The sequence below is a fragment of the Leopardus geoffroyi genome, chromosome A1 (genome assembly GCF_018350155.1).
Source record: "Leopardus geoffroyi isolate Oge1 chromosome A1, O.geoffroyi_Oge1_pat1.0, whole genome shotgun sequence".
Classification (NCBI taxonomy): domain Eukaryota; kingdom Metazoa; phylum Chordata; class Mammalia; order Carnivora; family Felidae; genus Leopardus; species Leopardus geoffroyi.
Window position 1 is genome coordinate 177,930,957 of NC_059326.1, and position 19,530 is coordinate 177,950,486.

At 43.9% G+C, this 19,530-nt stretch overlaps 1 protein-coding gene across 4 annotated transcripts in view; it reads right to left on the reverse strand.

The window, feature by feature from the left end:
* Positions 1 to 19,530, reverse strand: part of RANBP17 (RAN binding protein 17) — a 330,532-nt gene that overhangs the window by 4,144 nt on the left and 306,858 nt on the right. For all 4 annotated transcript variants that reach the window (XM_045501695.1, XM_045501687.1, XM_045501675.1 and 1 more), the window contains one exon: positions 125 to 223. In XM_045501695.1, coding sequence (XP_045357651.1) covers positions 125 to 223 — 99 coding nt within the window. The remainder of the gene's footprint in view (positions 1 to 124; positions 224 to 19,530) is intronic.

Genomic DNA, 19,530 nt, shown 5'->3' on the forward strand with positions numbered 1-19,530 from the left:
GGCGCTTGAGGTCCCAGCTCAAGCTCCGTTGTTCCCTCTGTTCTTGTCACAGCTTGGCCTGGTGCACAGCTACTCCCTCCCCGCGGTGACCCCCTCCCATGGACCTTCCTGTGATCACACTCACCTTCTCGTTGAGCAGGATGAGCCCCAGGAGAGGCCTGGATACTGACCACTGGTTCCGACAGTCTTCAAAGACAATGGTGTTCATGAGGACAGACATCATCTAGAAGACAGAGTCATATGAAGACCCTGGCCCAGAGGTCCCCCCAGTCCCAGGTCTTTTTTGTGCTTACCTTCTACCCCTACATTTTGCCAACAGCCATGAGGGCTCTTCCTGGACCAAGAGCTTTGACTCTGTGAACCTATAATGCTGCATGTAGGAACTCTTGGCCAGCTCCCTGATAAGAGTTCCCACCACCAAAAGCTTTGGTGAGAACCTTTTGGGTGGGCAGAAGTCAGAGGTTACGAGGCTAAGAGGATCAGTCTCTGTCTCCCAACCCTGGTATGCTGTCCTCCACGCTAAATCGCCAGGTAAAAGCCCAGCTCACCCTCCTTTCTGCCTCTCATTTCACCACAGGTCAAGTTATGAAGGGGCAACATCTCTCAGAGGGAGGGAGAAATGGGATACATTCCATGTGACCTCGGAATGTCCCGTTTCCTACTGGCTCAGGCTCATTTGGCCTTCACTAATTCACTTACTCCCTTCACTTTTACATGTACATACTCATCCATCCTCTTAAGTTCAAAGTCTGCAAGACACCTAAAGAGAACAGGCATCTACCGCAACCTCTGCCCTGAGGAGGTAGAAGCTTCCTGGGGCAGAGCACAGAGCAGAGAGATAGCCAGAAATCGGGCTCGGCCAAGTGCAATGGGCTACCAGCAGAGGGACGGATGCTTCTGGGTCTCTGAGAAGTCAGGGAAGGTTCCACAAAGAAGGTACAGTTTAGGGGGCGCATCATAAATGCATTCTAGGCAGAGAGGGCAGCAAAAGAGGAGGCTGGGAGTGAACTGAATGTGGCAGAAGAAAAGAGACGGGGGCCAGAAGCAAGACCCCAGGGTCAGGCTGGCAGACCATGCTGAGGAGCCTGGACTTCATCCGGATGAAGTGGGAGCCAGAGGTGGGTTTGCGGCAAAGGAGAGACATGCTCAGATTTGCACTTAAGCAAGATTCCTCTGGGGACATGCAGAACGTGTACTTTTGCAGGTGACAGGACAGAAGGAAGCCTGGGGATGGGGACGCCGCAATAGTCTGGGCAAGTGGCTGTGAAGCAAGCTGCGTTCACCTATGTGGAGCTGATGGCACACTTTCCTTGCCTTGGACTCTTTACCGCCCACCTCTAGTCCTTCTGTTTCTGCAGCTTCAGAGCCCCTGTCCCACAAAGAGCACAGGGCGAAATGGCAATTACATGGCAAAGGTTACCACCCACGTGACCCTTGACTGGGCTTCGGTGACAACTGCTTTCGTTGCTGCACTGCTGCAATCCAATTTGCCCTGTGATCTCAGGCCAGTTATGGAACCTCTCCCTCTCTCTGTGTCACTTGCATTAGCCATAAAGAGGGAAATAATAATCCAGCACAAGAAAGTTCTGAGAATCAAATGAGATGGTAGAAATAGAAAGTGTTGCAAAGAGTAGAAAGTGCCTTAAACATTTAAGGTATGTGATAACAACAGTAATGAGCATCTTTGTAGCTCTAAACATTTGCTACCCCATATATCATCATCATCCTAACAGTTAGGCTAGTTGAAAATGAAATCTGCCAATTCCATATTTATTGTATGTCCAGTCTCTCTGGGGAGAGGCAGGTCTTAAAGCCCGACATGGTGAACATCGTTTGCAGATTACATGTTTTCATGTACAATCTAACAAGCGACCCAAAGTCACACAGCCACAAATTAAATTGACAAGCAAAACTAACAGATCTATGGAGACAGTCTAAAATATTATGGGCTTCAGAATCTGAAGGCAGAATGGATATTTTAATGGAAAAGATTAAAGTTAGAAGCACCAAACTCCTCTAGTAACTGACAAAGCATCCTGAAGCGATGTGCCAATTACTTTATACGGTTCTCCTGTGGATTCATTTGTCTGAATGCATGTATTTATGTCTGTAATAAGTAAGGAGATGTTTGAATAAAATACTTTTCTAAAAATAAAGTTGGCTAAAGTGTCTGATTTTTGAAAAAATTGTTTTACCCTTCCAGAAAAATGGGAATTAGTGAGCAAATCTGCTCAAGTGGTATTGACATGGCAGCTCGTTTCCAGAATTCTTTTTTTTTTCTTCTTTCCAATAATCCTAGAGGGTACAGGGGACACAGCTCAAGCAATGTGGCAAATTCCTTTGGATAAGCTCTCCCTCTCCCGATATGGGAGAATACTGGGTAAAATGCTTAAGTACAGAATCCTGATCCAGGTACTGCAAAATCTCTCGTGGAAGGATCTCTGCTTAATGACACGAACAGACGAAGACTGTAAGGAGAGAGCCCTTGGCAACTCTGCCCCAGCCCACCTCAGCCTGCGCAGAGTCACAAAGCACCACAGGATTTAGTACAAGGGGTGCTGTGAGCGGGGCCTCCACTCCCCCAACTTCTGCTCACTTCCCATACTGTTACAAGATGGCTGGAATGGCCATTTTAGATATGTCCAACCAAGGCTGCCGTTTTCAGGGCCCGTGTCCAACACATACATTATCCACTGTATTATCCCAAGCAGCTAATACACCCAACCAGGGGAGCAGCCATTTGGGAAGGGGAGCTGTGTGGCTTGGTCCACTTAGAAAAACCATGCTCCCCATTGCCTCAGCACTTACTCCTTCCCCTTCTGTCTTCCCACAGGCATTGACGTGAGCTTGTGGGAAATTTCTCTCAATGAAACAAAACCAACATCGTATGGTAGGGACAGGCTTTGGAGCCAGTCAGAAATGAGGCCAAATCTGGCCCTGCTGCTTACCTAACCTAGGATGTTGGGCAAGTCATTTCACTTCTCTGAGCCTTTATTTCCTTACCTATAAAATGAGGGATTACAGCAACTACTCTGAAGGGCTGCTCTGAGGGCTGATTTCCTTCGTCTATATCAAACATTTTGTCCTGTGTTTGCCACATAGTAGGCACTCAATAATTACCGGTATTCCTTTACTGCAACTATGGTTTCCCTCTTTGGTGTGATCCAGTGGGATTTCACGGTTCAAGGAAGAACCCCATTTCATGTCTTGATTATGTCCAGATCCATGAGATTACAGTCTCCTCGCAATTATCTAAATTTACTAAGAGTTGCAATAAAAAAAAATAACCTACCATAGGAAATAGTCCAAAAAGCAGCCCTATTTGGTCTGGCACACGTATTAGCATGGAGTTTGAATGACAGTGTTTCTGCTGTTCTGAAAACTTGTAATCTTCCAAAAAATACAAAGCTACTACAAATATCTGACCTGGAAAGAAAAAACAAACTAATGTTGGGGCGCCTGAGTGGCTCAGTCGGTTAAGCGTCCGACTTCAGCTCAGGTCATGATCTCACAGTTCGTGGGTTTGAGCCCCATGTTGGGCTCTGTGCTAACAACTCAGAGCCTGGAGCCTGCTTTGGATTCTGTCTCCCTCTCTCTCTCTGCCCCTCTCCCGCTTGCTCTCTGTCTCTGTCTCAAAAAAACAAAATAAAACAACAAAAACAAAGAAAAAAACCAAAACATTAAAACAAATTAAAAACAAACAAAAAAAAACCAAAGTAATGTTGTGTCATCTGGATCTCTGTTCACTCCTCAGCAACTCTCCTATGTTCCCACCCTAAGATGCTTTGGGCACAAGCCCCAAGCCAAGTGGACTTTGCGACCCGAAAATGCTGGGTCGCACTCTCCCTACCACAAGGTGGTAACTACATGCTCTCACTTCAGATGCTTCCTGTTCTGTCTCCTGCCGATGCAGAATAAGCAAAGATGTGGTTTGCGTTGAATGGTTTGCTGCTAGATGGTGAGTATGTACTCTAAAGAAATTGGAGGCCCAGTGGATCTAGAAGCTGGTAGAGCGGGATGGCTGGGGTCACATGGCCGGAGTGAGTGCGGGGTTATGACTGGTAGTGAGACTTGTCTGTAAACTCCTGGGTGCAGGGACCATGGGGCGGTGGCGGGGGCTGTTCTCTGTGTCCCCAGTGACCAGCATGGCATCTAGCACACACCAGAGGCTTAGGAAATAGCTACTGAATGAAAGAATGAACATGCGAATAAATGAATGAGAAAGGATGAAATCAACTATCAAGAGCGTATAAGGAGCTAAAGAACCGAAAGAGGATTGTATAAAACACAGAGTTCTGGCCTCAATCTCTGGCTACAATCTGAAATGGATAGATATCTAAACCAATACACTGTTCGTTTCCAAGGATCTGGCCTTTGTGCTCAGAGCCTGAGAACTCTTCTAAGTCCCTGGTGTCCCTCCAGCCAGCAGCTCCCAGGGAAAGCCCTCAGTGGGGGGGCTTCCGGGTTACAAAGGCTGAAGGCTGACTCACCGTCTTCTCTACCAACAAGCACTTGCACCCAAGAAACTGTGCCGGATGAGTCTTCTCACTGCCCAAAGGTACTAACAGTTACCGTTTACGGAGAGCTCAGCACTCTGTTCAGCACGTGTATACGCTGTCTCTACCCCTCAGGTAACCTTGAAGTAGGCATTATCCTCACTTCATAGACTAAGGATCTGAGGTCCTGAGTAAGTAACTTGCTCAAGGCATCAGGCTACCAGCTATCAGGAGGTGAGGCAGAACTGAGATACGTGCACAGGTCTGCCCAAGTCCAGAGGCCGTGCCTTCATCACCACCACGCCAGCCTGCCGCCTGCCACTCTGGGGCTGTGTGTGAGGACCAAGACCGCCAGCAGTGGTGGCGGGGGCACTGTGTCTGGCCCCTGCTGCAGACTGCCAGGGAACGGATGGTGTGGGAGGAGAGGCTCGCTTCTGGGCATGGCTCAGTCTGGCACCATCAGCGAGCCTCCCGGACAGGCTGCCTGCATGCATCTCCTCTGTTCAGCCACCCTGCCACCTGCTGAAGAGTCAGGCAGCTGCTGGAATCCCCACGATGAGGATCCAGGGCAGCAATTCCTGGAGAGTCTGCAGATCTTCCTGCCTCCTACCTACAGCTTTTATAAATGTGGTTAACATATTTGCAGACTCTCAAGATGAACAACACTAGACATAATTAATAGATTGTCTCTGGAAAATGCTCCATTGAACGTTTTTCTAAAAATAACCATTTCCCTCCCACCAAAAGTACCACGTACATGGTAATTTACATTAACATCATTGAAAACATTAGTAAATTAAGCTAATTTCTTTTGAGTTACAATGTTCCCTACAAGGTGAACACTTTTCACTGTTCATGTTCTTAGAGCCTACTGAATAATACAACTAAACACTATTCCACAGAGTTCTAAGAAATAGATGAAAACATTCTAACCCTGCCTCTTGCTCCCCACCTGTATCAGAGAGACAAAAACTGCACCTGAGTAACGCTATGAGCCCTGATACTGTGGGGATCAAATACTCAATATAGTTAGGGAGGTCCAGCTCTTCCTTCTCTATCCCCGCCTCTTTTCTCAGGGTCACACACATTTTCGTTATACTGTGACTTTGCTGCCTCTTGATCAGGGAAATGGAAAATGGGGATGGCACAAGAGTAATCTGTCCTGTCTGAACGGTGGTGCAAAGAGGGCCTGAGAAGGAGGCTTTGGTTTGACAAAGGAAGGACAGCCAGAGGACAGGTGAGAGGCCAAAGATGAAGCCACCCTGTGCCCTGATCTAAATGGGGCGGGGGAGGAAGACAAAGCAAGGGTGGTCAGAGCTGTGCCTAAGAGGTGACTTAATCTGTTAGGTTAGGGGCCTTAATGGGAAGAGGAGTAGAATACAAAATTACCCGTACCCCTGGCCAAGCTAGATTGTTCTTGATTTTGATGCAACGAGTTGGTGATGTCTGAGGAACAACCCATAATAACAAACCGAAGAGCTGCTTCTGAGTCTCAGGAAGCTCTTGGTACACGAAATTGGCCTTTCAGAAGGCCGGTAAGACAGGAGGGGGAAGGTTGGCCCTAGCTAAAAACACTGACACAAAAACACAAAGCAAAACCAGGACTGCCTGGATAGTGCAACAGGATCCAAAAGAGCAGAAAAACCTCCCACCCACCTCCACAGCAATTTTTCCGGAGTCCCGTGCCCAGAATGGAGAGCCAGAGTCTGGGAGGATCTGAACACTGCCGAAGAAGGAAAAGCTTCCAGGTTTTCAGTGCTTGTGGAAGTAAGGGAGTTGCTGTCATTACCAAGTGCTGTTCCTGAGGCCACGTGCACAGCAGATATTGAAATGTGATCCTCCTCAAATTAGATACTAGTCATCTTTAGGGAAAAGGAATCAATTGTTCTATCCGTCTGCTGTCTACCAATGTGATAGCAGTGGAATGTTATAAAAAATGAAAGCAATGGACAAATAAGTATATCTTCTCCTGCCTGGATTAACTACGCTGCACCATCTAGGTTATGTTAAATATCTGCACATATTAAACACTTTCCTAAGTTCTTATTGTGTCTTTACAGCCTCATAATAGTAGCAAGTATTCAACACGTTAAATGAAAAAAAAATCAAGCAAAATGCAAGATGCAGTGAGCCTCTTTTTTAAAGAAACAAGATTGTAATCAATTATGGGTGACCCAGTCTCCTCTGGAAACTCATTTGGGAGTCCTGCCTATTTGGCCTTTTCACAATGCTAGCTTTGCTCAAAGTTAAAAAAAAAAAAAAAAAAAAAAAAAAAGCAAAAAAATCTTTTTACCAATAAAGGAACCACAGGACCGATTAATTCAGCTGGTTTTGGTCACAGATTAGCAGCGCATATTTCCACATCTAAACTAACAGCACTCTCTGCCTCTACCCCCTCCTTAACAGAAAGTTACAAGACGCTTTTTTCTCCAAGTGATAAATGGCCTAGAATATTAGAAAAACTCTTCCATCCATTGTAAAATCTAAGGAAATACACAACCTGGTTTTGCTGTGGTTTCAATTTTCTTCATTACCAACATTACCCCTAGTTCTCCAAACATTCATTTTAATCATAGTTTATTCGGGAAAGAATTACCTGCCAGTCTCCTGGCTTATAAGAAAGAAGATAAAGTTGGAACGAAACTTCAGGATTAATTAATTGAGAGTACTGCATGCAATGTGTCTACTCCGAACGTTACAGCGCACATCACAATGAAAACAGTTTTATTTTCCATGGTTGAAATAAATTATAATAAATAATTCATTTCAATGGCAGAGACGTACTGGAGAGCAAGAGCAACAAAATTGACTACACTACACTGTGAGTCTCATTCTTGAATCTTCATTATCCATTTGAAACTTTTTACGAGTAGTAAATCATATTTCAAGTGGCTGCAGATCTCATAAAGCTGCTTGCTGCATTAAAATAAAACCAGAAAACCTGGGGCACTGGAAGGCTGTAGGGTTTGCCACTCAGCATTATTTGGGAAACTCTCACTCTTCTCTTGCCAGCATCAGACAGAACACTTCTCCATCTGATGTAAAAATTAAGCATCACTTGTCAAAAACATCGTCTGTGTTTCTCTGGGTGGGAATGTTGGGAAAATCTGTACATAGAGGATAGCCTTCAACTCCGAAGCCATTTTCTTATGATTTTTATTCCCGAGTGACTGCCACACAGCCAGATTCTTGAACCTCTAATGGCCTATACTGGCTTCTGGTGGCCCCTAAATTAGCAAACATGTACAAGCTCAAAAGAGACTCCCAAAGGCACATGTGCTGTTCTGCCCCAAAAGACCAGTCAATCTTCATAGGATGGGTGATATTTAACTTGAATTTTAAAAGATGCGTATTTTAAAATGAATTTTGAATTTTTAAAAGATGCGGTGCCTGGTGGCTCAGTTGGTTAAGTGTCTGACTTCGGCTCAGGTCACGATCTCACGATTTGAGTTCGAGTCCCGTGTTGGGCTCGGTGCTGACAGCTCAGAGCCTGGAGCCTGTTTCGGATTCTGTGTCTCCCTCTCTCTCTCTGCCCCTCCCCTGCTCACTCTCTGTCTGTCTCTCTCAAAAATGAATAAACATTAAAAAATAAATTAAACCCCCCCCCACATTATTAAAAAAAAAAATGCATATAAGCATCACCAGAGAAGAAGAATGTATTAGAAAGAGGACATAGAAGGGAGAAAAGACAAAGCACACAGGGCTTGGGATGTTTTGAGGGGACAGTCAGCCCCTGCAAGGAAAGCTTCTGAGAAACCTTTTTTGAATGGAAAGGATCAGAGCCAAGGGCAGGGAGCTGAAGGCTGGGCCGAATCCAGGCTCTAAAAGGCCTTTGCTGTCACGCTAAATGCAGAAGTGAGTTTGGGCCAGTACCTAAAGGGTAGCCTTCAAAGGATTTCCGAAGAACGCTGAGCTCTGGGATCTAGAACAATGGCCAATGGGAGACTGAGGCATGGCAACGATGGGTCGGGAGAAATGGTAAGGGCCCCAGCAAGGCTGGTAGCAGAGAGAGAGAGAAGTGGTCAGAACCCTGGACTGCATATCCCATTTTCTTCCCAGGCAATGACAGCTTTCCAAGAAACACAACCTGCCACTGAAGCTGTAGATAAAGTGAGAGCTTTAAGAGCGTGGCCTCAAATGCAAGACCCACTGGTGGGGAGAAGGGCCTGGGGGCTAGACTGTCCTGTAGTGCTAAATGCAGTGGAGGGGCCGCCGCTGTCCCACAGCCCAACGGCCCGGCAATGAACTCGGGAAGTAAGGAGCAGTGGAATGAACCCCAACCAGAGTACATAAACACGCACGACAGAGAAAAGTACAAACACACGTTTATATTAAGTATTCGGTGATAAAGTAAACTCTAACTGAGGCCATTCAAAATCAGGGAAGGGAGTGGGAAATAGCATGAACGGTCATCACAACATTTCCCAATGAATCTTGTATTTCAAAACAGAGCAACATAAGGCCTAATGGCACGAGGGCATCTCATGCAGTCATCAAAGCAGAGTGCAATGAATATTGTATTTCATAATAAATATATTATCCTTACAGTAGGAGTTTCCATGTTTCACTGCCTCTCATCTGTCACTACATTCTCCCTGATTTCCTGAAGGGATTTAGTTAGATGGACCTAAAAATCTTCATAACCAACAGTGGAGGATTATTTTACTTATGTTCAAATGACTTTGTGTGGAGAGAAAAAAAAAAGTATTTTTGTGGCACATTCACAGGGCCCTCAGAAGCATTTTCCATTAAAGATTAGTCTAGAGTTTATGTTGAAACCACAGAGGACAGCATGCTGCCTTTCAGATTTGAGGGTTTTTATTTATAGTCATCTAAATGGCATAGAGTGCTGGCCGGGAGGCCAAGGGGATGATTCAAAGATGTTACTGAGATTTGGAAGCTCTTTTGTCCTAATAATTACATAGGAAGCCTAAAGAATGATAGGAATAGAACCTCGTTCCTTAATTTATTCAGACATTTACCAACCACCTACTTTGTGCCAGGCTCTGTGTCACACCCTGCGGACATACAGATGAACAAGGCACAGTCCCAGCCCTCGAAGAGCTCACAATCAAGTAGGGAACGAGACACACAGCATGACAACACAGCATAGCAAGTGCCACAGAAGCTTGCACGGGAGGCTCTAAGAGACCAGAGGAGGCTGACTTACTCTGCCTCGGGGTGGGGGACAGGCAAGGAAGGCTGCACAGGTGACATGCGGAGGGAGCTGTCGTAGAGAATAAGCAAAGTCTGACAGGCAGTCAGGTTGGCAGAAGGGCAAGCAGGTACAAAAGTCTGGGGAAGTATTTTGGGGGGATGGCGAGCAGTTCTGTGGGAATGGAGAGGGTGTGAGGGGGCTGGTGGTGGCAGAGGACGATGATCAGGTAGCCGGGGCCAGATCTTGTGAAGGGCCTAGTAATGTGTGCTAGAGCACATGGGTCTTATCTTGCAGGAAATGGGGTGCCATTGAAGTTGAATGAATCTGGCAGTGACACAGGAGAAGGGCAAAGCTGGTGTAGCTGTTCTCCGGACGGTCTGAACCCGTAGGAGGCCTGGGCCATCCGACTTCCCCCAATAAAATGCATCTCTGTTCCTGTCCTGGGATTGGGAGAGCACAGACACGGAAGGTTACCTGCTTGGGTTCTGCACCTCAGTCAGGACAGAGCCTGGCTCCTTCTTTGCTGGCTCTGTTGCCAGTACCCTGAGAAATGGCGTTGCCATTACTTCCCTTGGCCCACAGCACATAACTTAATAGTGTCCCTTGTCAGGAACGGTTCTCTTTGTCAGGAAGCTTTTTATTGATGTTCAACCTTCATTTTCCCTTTCTTAATAATATCCCATTATGCCAATACTCCATTGTGCCATGCTAAGTAATTCCCTTTCCTCCTTGGCATTTACATCTTCCAAGTATTTATAGACTTATCAAATGCCCCATTTAGTTGTCACTTAGGCAGGCTATACATATTTAGCTTCTTTAATCTGGCCCCATAAGCCAGCCCTTCCATTCTCCTAAATCACTTGAGTTCTTTCCTCCAGGTTTCTGTCCATTTGTTTCCAGCCCTTCTGTAACACAGGGGGCTCGGGAAAGAGACAGGGTTGGGGAGGGAGGGTTTGCTCCTTCTGAGGGATAAGAACCCAACATTTGCTGAGGGCAGACCTTCTTTCTTAAAGTGCAAACTCCAAAACAGGCCAGGCCTCTGGAGGGCCATGAGCCCCGCTTGATGTCTACTAGCTTTCTCTCGTCTGCACACGTTTCAAGTCACTAATATTCTACTAGCAGCTCTCATTACGTGCTGGGCACACACAGGCGACACGTGTGTTAAGTGCCTACTATGTGTCAGGTGCCCTGCTAGGGGCTTCTCCTTCCTTCTTCTCTCCCTCTTCATTTCTCATGCTTATTCGATGAATGCTCAAAGAATTACTGAGCTCCTACTATGTGCCAGGCACAGCACGGTGGCACAGAATTGAAATGTGGTCCTTGTGGCCTTAAGAAACTCATGGAGCCTAAGTATTTATCAATCTCTTATTGCCCACCCATCAAGTTGTTTCCTTCCAATCTTCAAGGGTCTCTGAGAAAGGGTCATCATGCACTTAACTCTAATTGACGCTTTTAGTTTCCCGAGTGGAACTTCTTTGTCCTATCTAAAACTAGATGCCACATTAAGGATGGGCATTAACACAGCTCTTGCGTAGGATTTTCTTTCTGGTGGTTCTCTCTGGGGCCTAAGAGAGTTCCCTCCAGGCCTTGCACTTCCCATCACTCCTTCTTAGCAGTTTACTTTACATGCCGTATTCACATGACCTCAACTAAGTATGCACTGAATGTTCCTCTTTTCCACAGTAGTGATGTTCCAAGTTATGGGGTAGGCTGAGGAGTGACAGAATGGGAAAGAGCTAAGGCAAGGAGTCTTGGCTACAGTCTTGGGGAGTCTGGGCATGAGACCACAGGAGGGACTAGTTCAACTACCTGATCCTGGGGGCCAGCTCCAGCAAGGTGCAGAATTGCCCTGGCTGAGTTGCTGGTATCTCTAAAGAGGTAAGGTAACTTTGCCACGTAGCATCACTGGTATTCAAAGCCAGGTACACTGACTGCACAGTCTGTCTGCTCTGATTGCTGTAAAGCAGAAAATCCTCAACGAATACAGAATGTGCAATGAGACAGCTCTGAAGGAGGACAGAATTTCATCAAGTCTGAAAGCACTCAGTCTGTATCTTCCTAAGCATGACAAGGGATAAAGAATTAACATGCAAAAGTTCTTTTTGGTTGCAAAGCGGACAAAGTAGCAGTAACTCATGACAGGTCAGAGGATTAGGGAACTTTTACCTTGTTCTGCCAGCAGAAATCAGATTGTAATCAAATAAGAAGCTTTCTTTAACATACTACATGAGCTCATAGCCTCACCAAGTGGTTGCTGCTAGTTAAAAACTTTCCAACAGTTAAGACAGAAAATGAATACAAAAGTTCAGTTCACATCTCTAGCACACACATTATTAACCGTTCAAGTAGGTGAAAAACCAGTAATAACTATAAAATCAATAAATCACACCATCATCAAGCTGACCCTCACTTTATACAGTGCCGTTCCTTCAAGAAACTCAAAGACCTTCTCATACCATTCACAATGCCACTTGGGGAAATACAGGTGGGAGAAATGCCAGGAAAGAAGAGTAGGTGAAGGCCCTGGGAGGCCCCGATAACATAAAAACTGTCAGATACAGAGACAACAAAGCCTTAGTTATTACATTCTAGGTATTGCTATTTACTGGCTGGGTGATGTTGGGCAAATTATTTCGCCTCTCTGAACCTCTGCATTCTTGTCCCATATGGGCACTGTGGATTTCACTTGTTGATGTACTCGTTTTCCCAAGTTAAGAAAATAAACCATATTGGCCCTACCCTCCCACCAGAGTTGCTGTGAGATTCAGAAGAGGCTTTAGGTGTGAAGACATATAAATGGAAAGGGTCCTGGAGTTTCTTTTCATTCCTGCTGTTGCAAGACGATGCCTGGAGTACACAGGAAGAGTAAGTGAGGAAAAGTCTGTTTGGGGCCAAGAATCAGATCCACATTCACACCGTGCCCCCACCCAGTCCAGTGAGGGTTGGTGATCTTGAGAATGTGTGTCACTCAAACTCTAAGACAGGCAGAACACGAGTGTGGGACCAGAAAGACCCAGGTAATCTGGCTGAAGTCACGGCCTTGGGATTTCCTGGAAAGGATGTTTTTCACATTTGTATACATGAACAGCAGGTATATGTTCTCCTTAGGGAGATAAAAAAGTTAACTGGTACCTGTATATTGTTTTTCAAATTTTCCCTATTTATTGAATACCTTCTCTGTGTTAGGTGAGTCTATACTCATTGGTTCACTTTGTCCTCACACTTCCGTGAGTCAAGAATCTTTTGGCTGTGAGGACAGCAACTACTATAGACAAAACTCAGACCTAAAAGGGGTGGCCTGTGGACCCCCAGACTAGACACTGCGGGCAGGCCTCTCAACAGCTGGGAACCACAGCCGGGAAGGCTGGTGCGATCTTTCTTAGCCTCTCTCTGGGGCTACTGATCTCCTTCGAGGTCCTCCCAGCATGTTGCTGCTTTTTTCTCTTGCTGTGAACTGGCTACTTCTCTGAGCACATAGCAGAGAATGGCTCTTGGTTTTTCAAGTCTTCACGTCAAGTGAAGACCAGAGGCTGACCAACAACCTCTAAATCCACGGGAGTTTCTAAGTCTGGGGAAGAGGACTCACTGAGCCAACCTGGGTCAAGTGCTTGCTTCTTATCTCATCAATTTTCAAAGGAAGGGCCCTTGGCTTAGGGATTTATAGCTGAATGAATGTTGTGCCCCCCCACCCCACCCCAGCCCGCCTTTGCACCCTCCAGCTCCACCAATCCTGTCTCTAGGTCATTTAAAAGTAATGTTGTTAAGAGCACAAGGTTCTGCTACTTATTAGCTGTATGATACCAAGTAAGCTACCTGACTTCTTAAAGCTGCAATTAAAATACTTTGATTATAAAATGTAGAAAAGAGTATCTACCTCACAAAGTAGTGAAACTTTATAAATATAAATACAAATTATATAAATATATAAATATATTTATATATATTTAAGTACTTAGCACAGAGCCCAGCATATGATAATTATTTCTACTTCTTTTTCATCATAGTCATTCATCATCATCATCATCTGAGTCTGAGGTCGCTCTTCCCTAGTGACCTCTTAGGTCCTAGTGACCCTGCAGGAAATAAGCCTTCTATTATAGGATGGGGGAAAAAATCTAGATCTTTAAGAAGGAGGTGTGGAAATTCTTTCACTTTGGAGTGGTACGGGAAGGAAACACTTCCAACTCAAATCTTTTCTGGTCAAGATCATCAGCTTCTTTGTGATATCATACAAGTTTAGGATCCTTCTGGTGAGCCCCGGGCTGGCTTGGGTGTGACACAGGAAGATTGTCTCAGTGTCATTTCACATGTCACAGAAACATGGCTTAGTGTATACAGACTGACTTGTGTTACGACTTGGGAGTGCTATTCCTAAATGACTTGTGTGTGTGAAATATGGGTAAATGCTGCTACCTGGGCTGTGTTCACATAAAAAGGGAGGTTTCATCTACAGAACTTCTGAGAACAGACAAAATCATCTCTTTAGAACACACATTGTGAGACACTTCCCCAGAGGTGATGTCAGTATTTAATCTGTACATTAGTAATATTCCTTGCAGAGGCTTTAAAAAAGGATACATTTAGTGAACTTTTATTCTTAATTTACAACGATAGCCAATTATGCCGATCATCATTAACGGAGAGGCTAAAAACCATCTTGCTCGCCATTTACCATATTGGGCGAGAGACTGTTACAAAGCATGCCTGATTATTATTGGGCTCAATCTGTGTAAAACTGCATTTTTTCCCCATATAAAATGTTTTCTATCTGTTTTACATGAGTGTGAAGGAAAAGGTATGGCCGTTGTTCATTTTGTACAACTCCTTTGCTATTCTGAGAACGTTTGCTGCAGACTAATAGCAAAACTGACTGTGCTAAACTGTAGATAAAAGAACGGTGACAGATTGCAGTCACTTTAATTCATAAAGAAAATACTTGGAGCCCCTGGGAATGCCAAATCAAGCCACCAGCACCCAGTGACTTCATGCTAAGTCACAAACTACATCATATATTTTAGTTTAAACACAAAGGCTAATGGGCATGTGACTTATTTATTTCAAGTTCTTCTTTATGAAGAGCTGGCTCTTTTTCTTTTTCTTTCTTTTTAGCTCTTTGGAAAACATTATACTTTCCCTATTCTATAAACATACAAATATAATTGTAAAATGACATCATTCTGTTTTCATTTAATTACCCCTGAAATGCTTTCTATTTAATATTCATTACTCAAAAGCTAATTTAAAAGAGAAAGAGATGCGACTTATTAAAAAAGATGTACTGTCATTCACAGCAATAGTTATCTAATATACAGAAGTTAATAAAGCAGATTAATCTACAAGTCCCTTTAAGCCATTCTTGAGTTTTGAACAACTGCCTCTTTGACCTTTCACCTTCATGCTGTGCACCAGTAGCAGGTGCCAGCTGTACAGAAATTATGGCTGCGCGTTTGAACGCAAAATCTTTTCTTACTTTGCTTCTGACCAGCAGCTGACCCTGTAGGAGTGATTGTTTCTGGTGCCGGCCTAAAGGCTACATAAACCAGTAGCAGATAAACAAAAGGCTACATATACCAGCTGCCTTGCCTAAGGGTACCGTCCTAGGCTGACACCTCCACTCCTTCTCCAGCGTCCCAAATTGCTCCTTGTTTGTTTCCATACATGCATTTCATCCTTGTTATATTGTGCAAGGGATGGGTGCAGGAGAAAACCCCCTAAAACAACAACAAAAAAAACCTGTCCCTTCCTTCGAACTTGACTTTTGAGTATTCCATGTCAAACTGTGTTATTATGATGCTAATCTAGGCCTGATTTAGCAACTTTAATAAGAGGCTAAACCCTCTTGTAATTAGATAATAAAATTTTATTATGTATTTTAATATTAAAAGTCTTAAAATCAAACTCTTCAAATCATACACTGGTACAGAACTAAGGTACTTAAATATCATAGCGCCAGAAAATGGGAACTTGAAAAAGCACATTGTGGCTAATTTTTCATTCTCAGAAATGTAAACATGGAATTCCTATGTGGTGGCAGGGAAAAAGCTCCAACACTCTTAATTATGTGCAGGGAAGAATGAATCTATTCAAGTATGAAGCACACTGTACCATTTCCAGCAACAGCGTGAGATGGCTTTGACAGTTATTTCTTGGATACAAATTACACAAGTATAAAAACAATCCCCATAATGATTAAATGCAGTTATGTACATAGGAGAATACCAGTGCAAATGGTAACATATTTAAATGGTTTTTCCTTCATTAAAAAAATTATATATGATATTAAACCATCAATCACTGCTGAGGCACAGGAGTTTAAATGTATTGTCACTGGTTGAAATAAATGACTTGGAGACTGAATTCTGGCTCACTCAATATGGTGTCTTTGCTGTTGCTTAGTCACCCAACTCTCTGCTGGTTTGGGCTACATCTGGTGGATTCCATCCCTTTCAATTAATAAGGCAAGTTATGCTATCAATGGATTACATCTTTAAACTGTGCTTAGAGGTAAAAAAAAAAACACACATGTCCTAGTGAAAAAAAAAAAAAGCAAACCCAACCCTTCTCTGTTCCGTTAGCTGTTCGGAACAATATGTGAAGTGCTTATTCCTTTCTTCACCCATGTGTAGAATGAAATTTTCTTGTGGCATTCCAGCAGGATTATTATACAGTATATAATGGTATACTCTTATCTCAGCCCTACCATTTTGTTTGATTATGTAGTGATCTATGACTATGCTGGATTTGAAACATAAAGTCACCACCTGCAGACTGTAATTCTGAAAATTAACTTTTGGGGGTTGGTTTTGCAGACGTTCATTGACTGTCACAAGGGTCAGGCTCTGCTAGATGCTGAGACATGCATCAAGCTGGATGTGATCTCTGGGGAAGAAAAGGTACTCTGTTAAAGACAGGTATGACAGGGGCGCCTGGGTGGCGCAGTCGGTTAAGCATCCGACTTCAGCCAGGTCACGATCTCGCGGTCCGTGAGTTCGAGCCCCGCGTCGGGCTCTGTGCTGACAGCTCAGAGCCTGGAGCCTGTTTCCGATTCTGTGTCTCCCTCTCTCTCTGCCCCTCCCCCGTTCATGCTCTGTCTCTCTCTCTGTCCCAAAAATAAATAAACGTTGAAAGACAGGTATGACAGTTCTGATCATAATTTGATGATTCATAAATCAAGAATAGGTTTTTATATGAACTGATTTTTTGGTCTTAAAATACTATTTGGGGGGTTATAGTTGAAATTGTCATTTGACAAATATTTCCATAACAAAAATTATAGCAAAATGGCAAAGATAGGGTATATGGCAAAAAATGTGGACTAGCATCATCCTTCTAAAGATGGATACATAATTTTATATCACAGATGCCATTTAAAAAAAACTAATGTTTTTCTATTTTTAAAATTATGTACTTTAAATTTCTTTTTTTAAATGTTTTTTTGTTTATTTCTGAGACAGAGAGAGACACAGCATGAATGGGGCAGGGGCAGAGAGAGAGGGAGACATAGAATCAGAAGCCAGCTCCAGGCTCTGAGCTGTCAGCACAGAGCCCGACACGGGGCTCGAACTCATGAGCTGTGAGATCATGACCTGAGCCGAAGTCGGATGCTCAACCGACTGAGCCACCCAGGTGCCCCTGTACTTTAATTTTCTAAACTGATCTTTAGGAGTTGTGGTCACAAATTCATCACTCTTAAGAGTTTTACTCCCTTGTGGGCTTTTATTTTATTTTATTTTATTTTATTTTTTTTCCCTTGTGGACTTTTATTATATGGCTGTTATCTAGACACTTTTGTCCAGTCCTGGTCCTCTCAGATATTTCTATTTGATCCTTAGTAATTAGACTGCGTGTGTACACACAAGCGTGCGTGCATGCGCGCGTGCGCACACACACACACACACACACGCATATACTTGACCAAACTGAACTTTAATTCTTGCCTCAGACAAATATGGTTATTATGAAAATAAAAAAAAATGTTTGGGAGGTGTTAACTGAGTTTCATTGGCTGTTTATTGCATCCGTTCTGTATGCAAAGACACAACCTAAAAGTAAATAAATGCCCTCTTTAAGTCTGAGTGGAGACTTACGTACAGAATCAAATATATGAGCAAAATAACAGCATCCTTTTTAAACAACTACTCAAAAAAGTGTGCTCCAAAAATTATCAAAACATCAGCAGTGCCACATGGGATGACTGTGAGAAAGACCGGGAATCATGCTTTGCACGATCTCTGTTCCAAAATTCTCTAGGATTACATAAAACATTGGTGGAAAACCGGTAACCAGACATCCAGTGCTGGCCTGCAGAGTGTTTTTATTTTCTTGTTTTTTAAAAAATTTTCAATCAGTGGCCAACATGAAAAAAACCCTGGATTTCTGGTTCTCTTTGGGTGGGGGTGGGTAATCTCTATATAGCTGGCAACACTGGGTCCTACTTTCTTACAGGGCAAGAATAAGCTGGGACTATGTGGAGGCTGCCCCTGTTAGACAGGGATGTGTACACAACTTTGGTTTCTTTCCTGTCTACCTCATTCAAGTTCTCTGTGTGGCTCTGTAGGACCTTAGTTTGTGAAACTCTGTAGAATGGAAAGGATAGGGAGAGGGATGCTCAAAGGTATTGGTTTGAGACTCACCAATGTAAGAAGCCCTTAAGAACAGCCTTCAATAGAGCTAACGGTACCCAGTCATAGTAGTAGAAGCTTCCTTTGGAAAAGAGAAGCTGTTTGTAACCAGAAAGGGATGAAAACTGGCACTCTATGCTGTTGAGTCAGTAGTGAGAGTCAGGATGAAGCCTAGAGATGCATCGGGTATGGGGGACGGATATAAAGCACTTGTTGCTTCCCCACCTTCATTTCACAGCTGCCATACTGAGTCTGTCCTAGAAAAATCAGGTTAGAATGAACCTCAAGAGCTACCTTGACATTGTCTACCAAGACATTAGAGAAAAGACACAGAGGAACGTCATGAGACAGTTATACTGTTAGACTCTGACCTTCTCATGGATATCTGTCCTACTCCATTTTATACTCTTGGGATCTGGCTATAGAATTAACGATAGGGTACAGGTATAGAGTAAGTTAGAGAAAGGTCTGTTCACTCTGCCGTGATGCTGGGAAGCACAAGGCTCTTCTGTACCAGCTGGCAAAGCCACCTCCCTCTCCCTTGCCCACTGCCTCTTTGGGTCACTGCCCATCTGTTTCATCCCGGCTGCAGCACAAAGTTGGGGTATAGGATGACTGCTCTAAATCACTCTACCTTAGGGATGGCCCCGGTGGGACTTACTGAAGCTCAACTTGCCTGAGTGTAAGTGCTGAAAAAATATGTGCTACCTCTGATTAGTTGCTGCCAACAAACTATAGCTTTGCGGTTAAGCATGTCAACTCTGGAGTTCAATAGCCCCAAGTTTTAGCTTTTCCACTTACTATGTGTCACGCTGGGAAAAGTACCTAATCTTTTTGTACCTCAGTTTCTATATTTACAAAGTGGTGATCGTAATACTAGCACTTCACAGAGAAACGTGATGATTAAATCAGATTACGTGTGTATGTAAGCAGCTTGAGCTATTTCCTGCACACGGTAAGCACTTATATTTTGCCAGTAGTATTTTTTCCTAAAAATAAATACACAGGCCATGCACAGAACGCTGTGAAGAAGACCAAGATCGTGGCAGCATGTGCAAAAAACAATTCTGTCCTGAAATGTGAGTTCCTGTTTTATACTTTTGGTGTCTACTGACCTATGTCTGGCTTCCTTTAAGTGCTTTATAGCCACGTTGTCCTCTGGTCCAGCGGTGAATGTCCCTTCAGCATGGGGTTTTAGTTTCAATCTACTGCCATATTTTTGATAATAAAGTTGCAAATCAACCAGACTGAGTTA